This window comes from Primulina tabacum, chromosome 1 (assembly GCF_025594145.1).
Source record: "Primulina tabacum isolate GXHZ01 chromosome 1, ASM2559414v2, whole genome shotgun sequence".
NCBI lineage: Eukaryota > Viridiplantae > Streptophyta > Magnoliopsida > Lamiales > Gesneriaceae > Primulina > Primulina tabacum.
This window is the reverse complement of record NC_134550.1, coordinates 58,169,378-58,183,626: the sequence shown is the minus strand read 5'-3', so window position 1 is coordinate 58,183,626 and position 14,249 is coordinate 58,169,378. Positions and strand designations below refer to the sequence as shown.

Here is a 14,249-nt window from a genome sequence, read left to right as displayed (position 1 = left end):
GCTCGAGTTCGGCTCGATTATAAACGAACCAAGCTCAAGCATTCAAGAGTTCGGCTCGACTCGACTCGATTACCTCCCTATACGTGATTGCCTAAATTTGGGAAACTTGAAGCTTTCAGACTCTGGGCATTAAGGATTTTTTATTATCCAATAAGAAAAATTGAAAAGTCCCATCAACTTAATTAGTGTTTGCATTGTTTCCACATGAACATATTTCAATATAATGTTTCAAAAATATTTCGTACATAACTTCGAATTCTTTAAAATCTCACTAATTTGAAATAATTTTTATGAATCCAACAAAAACTCACCAATCTTTGTGGTTTTAACTTCATATTTCAGACAGGTGAAACCATGATTTCTCTGTGCTATTTCAGGAGGAGAACTCCTCAGCTTGTATATATAAATTAAACCTCTCATGCATATTGGACGGGGGATCCATATTATTGTTTGGGAAATAAAAAATTATTGCTGTAACACAATGCGTGAGGTACAACACACTCATGCAAATACATTTTACCTTGCATTTGTCATATTCCAATTCCCCACAAATTAAATCATTTTTTTACCAAAGTGAATAATATATATATATATAACTCTGTGAAACTTAATTCAACCGATATAAGATATCTAACAAATCTCTCTCATGTCCAAGAATAAAAAATTTGAGCGTGAAGTTTACAAGACTAATGAGTGATCTATAAGGACAGTCCAACACGTAACAGTAAAATTGACTCTGACATCATGTTAATATTATGATTTGACTTAACTATAGCTCAAAAACTAGCTCAAGAGGAGGATTATGCAAGTCCATATGGACAATTCAACATATAGCGATAAATCTGACTTTGATATCATGTTAATGTTACGACTTGAATTAATTTCACCCTAAGAGCTAGTTCAAAAGAAGGATTGTACAAGTTTATATGTATAACTCTAAAAAACTTAATTTAGCTGATATGAGATATCTAATACAAAGATGAACACGTTTCAACTCACATCCAATTTAAAGAAAAAAGAAAGAAAAAGATGAAGTCACCTAAGCTTTAGCGTCAATTCAAATGAATAATGGATTAGTGGTATGTACTGTGATGGTGGCCAATCCACCCCAGCAAACACAGTGTTGAGTACAAAATGTGGTCACACATTGTGTTGGATTAGGTCGAAAATCATAACGTAGGCCATGTGATTTCCTCAAAATTTTTACAAATATATAAATACATTTAAATTTACTGATGATATTTTTTTCTAACATATATTATATTTATTTATTTAATTAATTTGGCAGTGACACGTAATGAAACAATGGAAGCAGCATAGTTTCCCAAGATGTCTCCAACTCATATGGGCTAAGATTCCATTTCCCTCGAAATTATTAACCTAATCAATTACATGATTCCGACAGCCATATCAACGTTGCATTTCCAGGACACGCACTTTACTATTCTATCACTATTTTTTTTTTTTTTACTTTTTAAAATTACAATTATACATAAAAAATATATAAATAATATAGTATTTACAATGCATAATATGGTCACCAATGATTTGTTTTTATCTTATTATCCATATTTGAAATGCATCATTAAATTAATTAAATATTATAAAATAGCAGAACGTTGAAGTCTGATTGATTTTTTGGCAAACAAATTTTTTGAAAATTGTAAAAAAAAGGAGCATTGATGAGATGCTGGTACAGTGGTACTGAGGCCCTGAATTTGAATTTAATTTAATAAATACTTGGTTTAAATGGGATGTTATACTTATTTTTTGACAGCCGAACGGTGGAATGGACCAAGAGCCAATACTTCAGACCTATTTTATGTTGTTAAGTTTTGAGCTAATGAAATATTAAAAAATTGAAGGTAAAAATTGAGAAACATTTAAAATAATATCTTGTAAACACGGAAGATATATGTGGTTACTCTTCCTTCCATGACATACAAAAATAGATAGATATAAAACATATAGTAAGAGAAATTGTAAATGGTGAAAATTATAGAATTCAGGCTTTCTGACATTAGCCCACACAGGCATCATTCAGTTTTATAAACCTCATCACAAAACCAGTAGATGTCAACTCCATCTGAAGCTACAAACTCGACCTGGGTCCTTTATAAGGAAAAACTATCACTGCACCAGTTGCCTCACTAAGATTTTTTCAAGCATGCATAATTAAAGCTAAAAAGCCAATAAAAAAACAAGGAAGAACAGAAAATATGCAATCTCCTCAGCACCCAAAGCTAGCAGAAGGTGCCACTAACCAAACACCAAAAACCTAGCAGTTAACGCAGCTTTATCGGCGAGGATTCACTTAGTACGTGTAACCTTTGACGAACATTCCCTTCTTAGCCTCCTCACTCTCACCCTCGGCTGAGTATTTCCCCAGCTGGGCCAATGAGTTTGCCTTTGCACGCACCAGAAGTGATTTCTGTGCAGCCTCTATATTCTCTGGGTGTCCTTGCCATGTCTTTAGGACACTGTTCTGCAATGCTCGAGCATAGGAGAAGGAAACATGCCATGGGTTGGGACTTTGGTTCATCGCGTTGAGGTTCAATGTCGCTTCTACTTCAGATTGTCCTCCTGACAAGAACTAAAAGATGAAAAAAAAAATACTTTAGAATGGTGTGTCGTCCAATACAGGCATAAATATAAAGGTTGGCTTTGGCAGATAAAACAAGAAAAACATGACATAAGATACGATTTATTTCTCATGCAAGTATTCACTTCAAGCTGTACCAATTACTCTTGAATTTGTTCAATGTTGTATGAAAACAACCATAATAAGACTCATAAACTCATTATAAAGACGACTTAGTAGTTAATTTCACTTAATTAATAGATTTCCTAATGTTAGCAAACAACTTTGGTATCAAGGCCTTTAAAGAATCATAATTACCAGTGTTCACAATTCGATTAAACAACATAAACAAACCTTAAATGAACTTAGCCAAAAAAATTATTTGGTTACCATAGATATATAACCATCCCTTAACTCACCAGCACCCTATGCGGAGCAAGGACCATAAATGATCAAACAACTTAAAAAAAAGGTATTTTAAAAAAATTGTGCATAAAAACCAGAAGAAACAGAGGGGAGTAGTTATGAATTATGATCACTAATGAATGCATGAATTAGTACCATGATTCCTGGAACAGCAGGAGGCACTCTTCTTTTGAGCATAGTGAGAGTGTATTTGGCGATGGTTTCCGCAGAAGCCTTCTCTTTGTGATCAGCACCGGGTGTTACCATGCTAGGTTTGAGTAAAATCCCTTCAAAGGCAACATTATTCTCTGCCAAGTAGTAGAAGACCTCGGCCCAGACTTTCTCTGCCACTTCAAGAGTCCTCTCAATTGGGTGGTCTCCATCAAGAAGAATCTCAGGTTCCACAATCGGCACAAGACCATTATCCTGCATACAAAACACAATACGTCTAGCTTTCTTAGATTCATGATTGAGAATATCATAAAAGATGGAATTGGAATAAATAGATGCATTGACATTTTAAAAGATACCTGAGAAATGGCAGCATAGCGAGCTAGACCCCAAGCTGCTTCTTTAACAGCCAAAGCAGAGGGACCACATGGGATGCTCACAACAGTTCTCCTATATTATTTGGATGCAACGGAAAAAAGGGTGGTAAATAAACTAAGATAGTGTTTCATATTTCAAACTTGACTTTAGGACAAAGACAGTACCATTTCGCAAAACGAGCCCCTTGCTTATAGTATTCAGCAGAGCGAGATGCCAATCCGTCTAAACCCTGGCACCAAGATTCGTTGTTTGATCCTGGTAGAGGAACCAAACCCTGTCATATGAAAAAGAAGGAAACACAGAAAGAAAGAAATTAACAAAGAGGCCAAAGCATCACAAAGTATTTTGTAGGCAGCATGAAATATTATGTCGAACATCATTCTAGGGGTATGCTGTTGTAAATGTCAAACCAAAATGACCTTCATTAAAAGCTCACCTTGTCAACTTTGATACCAGGTACAATATTCTCATCACGCAAACAATCCACAAATTTTTTCCCATCTGTCGTGGACTGGTAAAGTGTCTCCTCAAAGAGAATAGCGCCAGAAATATAATCACCGAGGCCAGGAGTGGTCAGCAGAAGTTGCCTATATGCCTGTCGGTTGGTTTCTGTGTTGTCAAGTCCAATGGAAGCCAAGCGCTTTCCGCAAGTAGCATTTGATTCATCAATTGCAAGTATTCCCCGACCTGGAGAAGCAATTGATTTCTATTTCCAACAAAAACAAACATAAACAACTTCAGCAAGGACAATAAGCTTTAAGTCACAAATCACAAGCAAATGCAGTAAACCAGTGGATGTTGGATTAAAATACTTTGAGTCAGTTCCTCCCATCATAACTTTATTTATGAGAATTAATGTACAAAATAGGTATTGAAAATATTTAAAATAGAATAGTAGAATTTAAAGTTCAGACCTTTATCAACCAGAAAGCATAAGATCAAGGATAAGAAAATAAAAAACACGCAAGAAAACAAGAAGGATGCAACGCATACTTGTTTCCAAAACTATATTGAGAGGCCAATATCCTATGCACACCATTCAAAAGCAGTGATATGGTTGAGACTTAATTGACCAACTTACAAATGATAATGTATGAAATAGAAGAGAGAACTCAAGAAATTTTAAGAATTAACTGTGCAGGTCAGCTTGCATGTTAATGAAAAAAGAAGAAGTCAAAATACAAAGGCATGAAATATGACCGTACAACACCTTTGCACCGTGAACCTTAGAGCATACAGGAAATTTTAATGTTTACCTTTTAAAATAGCTAGAAGATCTCCAATTGAACTATTGGACCAACTATTCAAGGGATTTCAGAGTAATATCAACTTTCTCAACACGAATACAGAGCATTAATCATCTTGAAATTCAAATTTACAAGTAATCAGTGCGTATCTGGATGGTTTCTCATTAAACATGCGAAGGAAAAACAAGTATATTAAAGCTAAAACTGTAGGAAAATAATGCAACATCTAAAGTCTTCAGAACAGCAAACAACAATATCATATATAGCACGGAAGCACTCAAATCTTTAATCTCACACACCAAAACAATACAATTGTAAGATTTATTTTTTTACATACTACGTAGCAAGAAAAAACAAAACCGGAAAAATACAATCCAACACACTTTAAGAATCGCTGCACAAACAATTATTTGACTATCCAATCAGATGATCCAACAATCAAACTAAACGCTTACAGCGGTTTTGATGAGTTCATCGGTATAAGATCCGGCTCGGATGACGGAGACGCGGCGATTGAAACGAGCCGCCAATCCTGACCGTTGGTTGATTGAATGTTGACCGGCGATCCACGATGAGGAGGAGGCGTTGAATTTCACAACAGCCGAGCAAGCCATCGCCAGAGGAATTGAAGAAAGTTAGGTGTGTACTGTGAAAAGGGACAGTTTAATTTTTTCTTGTAGAATCCGCTTGGGCAGTAGAAGACAACGAACGTTCGGATCCACCAAACACATCATAGTTGTACTCGAGCAGGAAAACGATGATAATAATTTCATTATACTCCTCAAACTATGCCTCTCATCTTTTTAGAACCCCGTTACTATTAATTATATTAGTTTCTCACCCCATTTACCATTTTCATACCAATCCCTTGCAATAATTGCTTTTTAAACTGTTTATTTAAAGAATCAATTTCGGTCAAAGATTTGTTGGGGCAAAAGTCGACTGCTTGAACGGAAATTCTGATAGAAAGTTCATGCCTTCACTCTTTTTTTTTTATATATTTAAAGAGGCCATCTCCTACTCATCCTCCACCGGGCCTGCCCGATTCAAATACAAGCCTTTATTAGATGTAAGAGTTTCGGAATTTGAGAGATAATCTCGTACAAAGAGATTGTGCCGTCAACTTTAGAGGAATTTACTCAATGAATGTCTGCAAAAGACGAGTACGTAGAGACATATTTCATGTACTCTAGCCCTTCGCTGACATTCTTCCATTAGTGAATTATTACACGTTTTAGTCTCTTTGTAAGAGAGTCTGAACTTTGAAGAAGTCGGTACTACTAGAGGCTAGAGCCAAATAATTCACGACCCCTCGAAAACGTAGAATTCGGATAACAGAGTTGCTCATAGTTACGCCTGAGACATAGCAAACCATTTAAATCTGAGTCTGCTAGCTGCCAAATGAAAAACACACTTCCAACAAAGAAACATCAGAAAAAGAGCAAAAAGGATGTAGTCCAATGTCATATAAACCAAAAACTTGGAAGCAACTCATGACCATCAATCCAGCACAGAACCTAAAATCTTAGGAAGACGAAAATAAATCCACCTCTCATAGCCAACTTAACACACGACCATAAGTTCACTTCCAAGCACATTTTCTCAAGAATGCACAACTTAAATGTTGGCAATTTCGAAAACGCACAGGACCCATGTAGCTCTAATTTGGAAAATGCGAGGGGTCAGAACAAAGACTCCATTTAATATATTATGCTTATTTCTAGGAACAGGCCAAAACCGTGCAACCCACACCAAGCTTCTCTATCACAAAAGAAACAAACAGAGACAACGAACATTCACGCTGCACATAAATGTACAATAACATAAACTCAAATTTCACGTAGTTAACTCCAAAAAGTGATTTGAAGCTTGTACACAACTTTTTTCCCAAGGCAAAGTAGCTTATCACCAACCAGAAGTCCAGAATCGAGGATAACCGCACACTTCAAAAAATAAATCTTGTACAAGGTTAATAGATAAGATGATTGTTTTACAAAAAATTAATAATGTAATCTGAAATACAATAGAGCTACAGTATGTAAACAACTGCAAAAGGGAAACCAAGAAAAATAAAACTTCAGGTTGAGCTCTCTACTTTCATGATAATTCCTGTCCTAAACTCCCCAGCTAAAGTTACATTCTTGGCCCTAACGAACCGTGATTTCTTGAACAATCTCAGAATCTTCTCCACATCCCTAGGTCCACATTCCTCCACTGCCACAACACAAAGCCCATCTATCCTCACCGTCCTCTCAATCTCCCCAACATATCGGGCGGGAAACAGGGCGCGATCCAAATACACACCGAACCCAACATCAAAAATCTCATCAAAAAAGGGTAAGTTATGGGGATCCGCTCGGCTCACCAAAGGCGGAGAATCGACCAGCTCCACCCCAGTCACATCAGCCACGCCCAATTCATTCATCGCCACAACGGAATGACCTGGCCCGGCGGAGACAATCAGGGCTCGGGAATGGTTAGAAATGTGGAAGGTCTTGAAGAACGCGGCGTAAGATGATACCGCGGTGGTCCATGATTTAGTGGACCAGATGCGACGGTTCCTCTTGTTGGGAGAGGCGTAGTAGCGAGGATTGAAATCACAAGTGGATGTGGGAAACCGGGAGTGTGGCTTCGGGTTCGAGTCTGAGGGATCCACGCAAGTTTCGGGGGTTTGGAGATAGAGGAAGAAAAAGGTTAATGTGGCTACAGCTATGGAGGCATAGGAGAGCTTGTTTAAAAAGACTTGGACGTGGCTTTCCATCAATAAGAAACTGAAACTGAGACAATGGGGGAATAAAACTTCTGAAGATGTGGGTGCTGTCCTGTCTTGAATGGGTGTGTTGTATAAATATAAATATAATATAATATAATATAAAATAATAAAAGCCGAGGTTTCGATTATTATAATATTTTATAAAATAAAATCCAACCAGTTTTCCAACCTCCTCGTCCATTTAAGGAAAGGAAATAGCTTACTTCTCGTTCGTCTCGGGTACCAAATTGTCTCACAGCGCAGTCCTGATTTCAGAAAATCAAGTGCTAATCCAATTGCCCACTTGTCTGGGTTCTTAATTCGGTGAGCCATATCAAAGAGTACGTTGATGCAAACGGGATGATTTTATGTGATTTCAGCAACCATGGACGCCCGTTTTCTATTGTTTATTCTTTTCTTTTTTTCATTTTTTCTCCCTGCTTTAAGTCGATCGATTCGATTATATGGAAGGATTTGATGGGATTTAGTTTTTTTTTTTTTTTGTATATGTATTTGTCTTTGTTTTCAATTTTCTGGTTTCTTCCGACATATCCCAGTCACCGACTCTCCCCTTTTTGTCAGCGTGTTGCCCTTTAACCACTTGTGCTTATGTATAACTCCAGTGTCTGATTTTCTTATAGGTCATTCAGCAACTCATAAGGTGTAACCTAAGGTGTTATAACAAGGGATGGAGATTGGAGACCGGGGATTCATTGGATGTATTTTTAGAGCTCTACACACCAAATATCGTACTGCTGTGGACAAAATAATAGCAGGAGAGAGATAAAGAAAGAGAATTTTGTCTGAGGAAATTGAGGGTTCTATTTATTGATTTTGATTTGATTGTATCTGTTTTTCTTTTATAGATTTTTTGGAATGGAATTGAATATCCAGAAACAATATTTTTTTTAAGTTGATTGATTATTCTTTATCTTTGCTGCTGTCCGAGAGTTAATTGTTACTCTGTTTGGAATAAGAAGAGAGTTTTTTTTTATCCTTTCCTAATTTGAATTGCTAAGGCGACAGAAGGTGTGAGTGTATTTCACTCAACATAACTTTTCTTTCTTTCCTTTTCACGAATTGGTGAAAAGATACTTAATAAATTGTTGAGTGGAGGATAGTTCATGGGTAGCCCAGGATCGAATAATATACCCGCTGGGGCTCAGGTTGGATTATCTGGGCCAATTTCAACTGGTGGCCCCACTGAATTCGATGTTATTAAGACCAGACAATTGGAAAAGGTTTGTTTTTTACAGCTATTTTTTATGTGCTTATTGCTAATCCATTTATTTGTTTTTCAGAATTGATATGTGTTCTGTTTGAGATTTAAAACTTATTTTAATTGTGTTTTCTGACCATTTAATTAAGTTATCTATTGACAATGGGTTGATTATGAAAAGGGAATGGCTTTTTATCTTACCAGCGTTTTTGCTATCAGTTTCTTGCAGATGCAGGCTTGTATGAAAGTCATGAAGAAGCTATTAAGAGAGAGGAAGTTTTAGGATTTTCTTTTTGAATGATGTTTCCTGTTAATGTGATGCAACCATATTCTATGTATAAAGATGGTCTTTTTGGTGGTTGGCGAATCTCAAGACTATTAATTGTCCGTCCTTTTTCTTAAGTGTTTTATGTAGTTTTAAGGTTTTATCCGAATAAATATTAAGGTACCTGCTCTCCTGACTATTTTACACAGCCACAATTTAATTGGGCTGTTCTCGTGGTTATCGTACGTATTGATTGCTGATTCCTGTCATACTATTTATGTTTATGTAATCGGTGATCTCTTAGGATCAATTTCGTATACCACTCGCAAATCCATGGATGATCTCTTTCTTATTCCATTTTGTTTCATTGCTTATGGCCACAGAAGATCTGTACTAATTTCTTTATCTATGAAACTTAGTTAAAATTTGTGTTGCAATTTCAGAATTAATACTTGCTAGGCTTTTGAGCATCATATAAAGCAAGTTGAGTCAGATGGCTACATCACTTGATTTACATGCAAAACACTGAAGCCTGTTAGATTTGGTGGCTGTGTTCTAAAAAATGCAGAGCAAAAGCATGTAAATGGATGACGCTAGAGGATGGACATAATGGGATTGTGATTCTTTTGTGTATTCAAATCTCATGTATTCTTAATCCAAATTTTATGTACAAGTCTACGGAGATCAGTCAGATTTAAGATATTTTCATTTTGTACTTGAAGCTTTAACAAATTGGTAATTAAGATATCTTCATTTTGTACTTGAAGCTTTCACAAATTGATAATTTCACTTTTGGGCGAAATATGATGTGGAGTTATATGTTTATTCTTAAAATGACGAGTCTGGGCCAGGAATAAATTACAGCTAAGAAATGTTATCTTGGTGTGTTGCAAAGTTATTAATTTATTCTCAACATGTTTCGTAGGAATTGCCTCCAAAGATTTTATTATTTTATTTTTCATTATGTTTAATACTTGACAGGTGCACAGCCCTGGTGCAGATATTGATACATTGTGTGTTGGACCAAAACACGCTACTCGAAATGTAGGTTACTTTCTTCATATTTGTACAATACCCGTGGAAATGAATAGGTGACAAGTGGGAAATATCACTTTTTATTTCACATGCAGGAAGACTTTTTTGGTGAACTTTACAGAATGTTGTCAGAGATGCCTGATGTACAAGAGCTGCATCCTGTACCAGATGCTCACGTGCCAGTCATGAAGTTCAAGTTCAATGGTGTTTCTATTGATCTGCTTTATGCAAATGTGTCTCTCTGGGTCATTCCCGAAGTATGTAAATTTATCCTTGGTATTTTCATGCAATTTTATTGTAAGACATAGGATACTAGTTTTTTATGATGTCGTGTACACCATCAGTAACTACTGCACGAAGAAGTTCGACATGCGTGCTTATATCTTGCTATTTGATTTGTTTCTTTTGTGATGTCTGTGCGAATCTGAATCAGCCATAGTTATGACTTGATGTACATAAATTACCGGTTTTAAGAGTATAATCTCACCTTTAAATCTAGCTTAACTAACAGTTGGCTGTTATTCACTGATGGATTCAAGCACTGATGATTCATCACATTTGGTTTTTCCCATTGTGTAGGTGAAAATCTGAAGGGTAACATTTAAGTATGTTTGTTGTTCGGTAACCGGATTGTTTTAAAATGGAGAAATGCTGCTTGGATGTATCCTCAATTCTGTTATTTTAAAATGGAGAAATGCCACTCCTATTCATTCTGAGTTCTGTGACAATTGGTTTCATTTTGTTTTGACAGTTGATGTCTTGAGACTATAACAATTTGGAACAGGATGTGTTTTAGGTCTACCAACTCTTTGTATCCTTTTTCTTGTCCAAGTTGCGTTGTTTTGTATATCAAAGTCCTTGCTTGGAGAATGCAATGCACTGGTATTTCCTTGATTACTTTTTTTGTCTTAGTTGCTGGGCATATCCTTTCTTTTTTCCTTGAAACATAGCCGAAAATTTCTGCTTTCAAGTACTCTATATTGTAGACTTGTTTTTGCCATTGAAATAAATATGCTTCTCTGGATAATTCCTAATTATGTTCCTTGAGCATCTTTACATGTCTGTCTCCAGGACTTGGATGTTTCACAAGATTCTATACTACAAAATGTAGATGATCAGACTGTTCGTAGTCTCAATGGATGCAGAGTGACCGATCAAATATTAAGTTTGGTCCCAAATATTCAGGTGTGAATGCCGGGCCGGGTCTGCGTATTAATTTTTGTTCTTAAAAATTCATTTTTTACTTAATATTTGTGACATTTAGAATTTCCGTACTGCTTTGCAAAGTATGAGGCTGTGGGCTAAACGCCGTGGAGTTTATTCAAATGTAAGTATATCAGGACTGTACTAGTTTTCTCAGCCATCCTGTGGTATAGCAATATCAATTATATAACCATTTTGACAATTTTTAATGATTCTGTTCTTCCTTTAATGTGCTTTCTGATTTGGTCAGGTAACTGGTTTCCTTGGTGGCATTAATTGGGCATTGCTTGTTGCCCTAATATGCCAGCTTTACCCAAATGCACTGGCCAGCATGCTGGTTTCTCGGTTTTTTCGGGTCTATAACTTGTGGCGCTGGCCTAATCCTGTTATGTTGTGTCCAATTGAAGAAGGATCTTTGGAGCTTTCTTTTTGGGATCCGAGAAGAAATTACAAGGACAGATTACATCTGATGCCCATAATTACGCCTGCATATCCCTGTATGAACTCTAGCTACAATGTGTCAATGAGCACATTGCGTGTCATGATGGAAGAATTTCGAAGAGGAAATGAAAATTGCGAGGTATTTCAGTTTGCTGTCACCTTTTTATGGTTTTGAGCATTTCTGTACAAACTGTCGTTGGTCAGATATGCTTTTAATGCTGTTATGATTTCATTCTCAATTCAGATGTTGGTCTTGCTTTAAACTGAGTTAATTCTCGGGATGGGATGGGATGTACTATAGGATCTGCAGATTCTGAAAAAAAGCTCATGAGTGGCAGTCAGTCTTTACGAATTTTAGTTTTTACTGTTTTCATCTATTGACGGAACATGCTTATGCAGCCTAAGTTAGGCTTCAATACCTGTTAATAATACTAGCTATATCACCTCACGTGCCTTTCATATGGTTCCTTATTTGTTCCAAGATCTACCAGCCCGATTTGTCATTTTACTATGCTTATACTAGCTTCTGTTATTTTTCATGGAAGACAATTGAAGCAAACAAGTCTATCTGGGATGCTCTTTTTGAACCTTTCGCTTTCTTTGAAGCGTACAAGAATTATCTACAGATAGATATAGCATCAGAGACTGATGAGGACTCGAGGAATTGGAAAGGTTGGGTTGAATCCCGAATACGCTTGCTTACTTTGAAGGTTAGCGGAAGTGTCTTTTTGAGCTCTTTGTTGTCGGGTTAAAACATGATATGTTGATTTTATTCCTGTTGCATAATTTTCTTGTGGTCATTTGATTTTTATTCAGATCGAAAGGGACACAAATGGGGTACTTCTGTGCCATCCACACCCTGGTGAATTTTCAGACAAATCTAAGCCATTTCATCATAGTTATTTTATGGGCTTGCGAAGGAAACAAGACACTAATCCTCAGGAAGGCAAACAATTTGATATAAGGATGACGGTTGAGGATTTTAAAAGGGATGTTTATGCATACTCACTCTGGAAACCGACAATGTGGATTCATGTTTGTCATGTGAAACGAAAAGACATACCCAACTTCGTCTTCCCTGGTGGAATCCGTCCTTCACCTCCTGTTAAAAGTGCCAATGAGAGTCGCTCATCCCTCATGTCACTTGCCTCAAACACATCTCAAGCTGATTCTGCGATGAGCCGGAAGAAGAGAAGACAAGATGAAGTCACCAAAGGAGTTAGCTTGTCAGGGTCCTCAAGCATGTCCATATCTAGTAGTGATGCAACTTTGTTGGATGAAACTATGGCAAGAAAACAATTCAAACCTGATTTTGATGACACTGTAAATAACTCGAAACATTCTGAAGATATATCTGACAACCATGAGATTACAGGATTGGTTGTAAGTATGTCTTCTGTTGTGCCATCAGTTTCTCCGGTTGCTTCATCAGATTCATCGGCAAGAGAGAAGCCTGTTAACTCACATTTTTCTCTACGAACTGTTGGTCAAGAAGGATCTGTGAAAATCATCAATGAGATTGTAGATGGTATGGAACACCATGGCAAGGCAGAAGAAACTACTCCATTGGAGTTCATCTCAGAAAAGCAGGGTGTAGGAGCAGGGGCAGCTGGGAAAGAGAATATTTCTTGCTCCAAGAATCAACAAAATGGGGACTTGGAAGAGCTGGAGGTCTTGTCGTCTTTCTTGATGCTTCTATCTGTATGCGTAATCGGTTTGTTTTATTATTGTTGGTGCTCTTGTAAAATGTCCAGTTGTGTTTGCTACTTTTATTTTCATTTTTACTGGGTATGCTTGGTTGTAGAAAATATGGGCTATAGTGTTGCGTATGCATTTTCAATCTCGCCACATTTTGCATTTTTGAATTGGAGTTGATTATAAAGTTTGCTAGAGTTTCACTTTGTGTTGCAACTATTTGAGTTTTTGCAGCATAGATTAGTTTTACATCGAAATCCTTCTCATGTCTGCTGTTTACATATGCATGCCTTTATTTTTGTCCCGTTTTAATCACCAGAGATACTACGTCTTAGAAAACTGGTTTCACATTATGATGCGTTGCTTTACGTGGGAGGAAAATTGACTTCTATCTTTGCCTCTTTACATGGATATAGCCCCTTGAGCTGACAGCAACTCCTACCACAGGGTCGCCTTCTGCTAGCGTGACAGCGCAGAAGCCTCTTATCAGGTATTTATTTGTCGTCAAAAGTTGACTGATTGTTCTGCCTCTTTTTTTATTATACACGGCTTAGTTGGTTGGTGATTCACTGGTATATTTGCAGGTTCAGTTTCACTTCTTTAGCAAAGGCAGGTAACTAATATCGCCTAAAGAGACTCGCGTGCTGGAATCATGTTAAATATCGGAAACTCTCGAGTCTGCACCTGAAAGAGAACAAATTAAATGGAAGGGGTTTGCACCGAGGCAAGAGAGTTGGAGGCGTTACCTTGATGAAGTAATAAAAATTTGCAAATTTTAGCACATTCAACCCATAGATACTCCGGCCAAGGCGAACTCTGGTGTATACCGCATTTGGGGTGCCTAAATTAATCGATGT

General features: G+C 36.9%; 3 protein-coding genes across 3 annotated transcripts; 1 reads left to right on the top strand and 2 right to left on the bottom strand.

Annotated features, from left to right (window-relative positions):
- Window positions 1-1,971: 1,971 nt before the first annotated feature.
- LOC142554561 (fructose-bisphosphate aldolase 3, chloroplastic) lies at window positions 1,972-5,494 on the bottom strand. The gene is made up of 6 exons (XM_075665224.1): window positions 5,238-5,494; window positions 3,972-4,241; window positions 3,700-3,809; window positions 3,517-3,607; window positions 3,143-3,412; window positions 1,972-2,593 (listed from the first exon to the last, which is right to left on the bottom strand). Exons 1-6 carry the CDS (start codon window positions 5,394-5,396, stop codon window positions 2,315-2,317), a joined length of 1,179 nt encoding a protein of 392 aa, XP_075521339.1. The 5' UTR covers window positions 5,397-5,494; the 3' UTR covers window positions 1,972-2,314.
- Window positions 5,495-6,705: 1,211 nt separating this feature from the next.
- LOC142554556 (nuclear poly(A) polymerase 1-like) lies at window positions 6,706-14,238 on the top strand. Its single transcript, XM_075665219.1, has 12 exons — window positions 6,706-7,875; window positions 8,176-8,775; window positions 8,973-9,137; window positions 10,000-10,062; window positions 10,149-10,310; window positions 11,125-11,238; window positions 11,318-11,380; window positions 11,507-11,836; window positions 12,243-12,407; window positions 12,514-13,368; window positions 13,809-13,882; window positions 13,977-14,238. The coding sequence occupies exons 3-12, from the start codon at window positions 9,051-9,053 to the stop codon at window positions 14,011-14,013; spliced, it is 1,950 nt and encodes a 649-aa protein (XP_075521334.1). The 5' UTR covers window positions 6,706-7,875; window positions 8,176-8,775; window positions 8,973-9,050; the 3' UTR covers window positions 14,014-14,238.
- On the bottom strand, window positions 6,860-7,543 carry LOC142514678 (uncharacterized). Its single transcript, XM_075619771.1, has one exon. The coding sequence runs from the start codon at window positions 7,541-7,543 to the stop codon at window positions 6,860-6,862; it is 684 nt and encodes a 227-aa protein (XP_075475886.1).
- Window positions 14,239-14,249: the final 11 nt, after the last annotated feature.

Excerpts from the sequence above, each read along its gene's own strand:
- LOC142554556 (XM_075665219.1), top strand. The coding sequence starts at position 9,051 with ATGATGTTTCCTGTTAATGTGATGCAACCATATTCTATGTATAAAGAT. Across the intron at positions 11,239-11,317 it reads GTTTGGTCCCAAATATTCAG|AATTTCCGTACTGCTTTGCA; the intron begins GTGTGAATGCCG and ends TGTGACATTTAG. Across the intron at positions 12,408-12,513 it reads TACGCTTGCTTACTTTGAAG|ATCGAAAGGGACACAAATGG; the intron begins GTTAGCGGAAGT and ends ATTTTTATTCAG.
- LOC142554561 (XM_075665224.1), bottom strand. The coding sequence starts at position 5,396 with ATGGCTTGCTCGGCTGTTGTGAAATTCAACGCCTCCTCCTCATCGTGG. Across the intron at positions 4,242-5,237 it reads ATGAACTCATCAAAACCGCT|AAATCAATTGCTTCTCCAGG; the intron begins GTAAGCGTTTAG and ends TGTTGGAAATAG. Across the intron at positions 3,810-3,971 it reads CTGGTATCAAAGTTGACAAG|GGTTTGGTTCCTCTACCAGG; the intron begins GTGAGCTTTTAA and ends TTCATATGACAG.
- LOC142514678 (XM_075619771.1), bottom strand. The coding sequence starts at position 7,543 with ATGGAAAGCCACGTCCAAGTCTTTTTAAACAAGCTCTCCTATGCCTCC.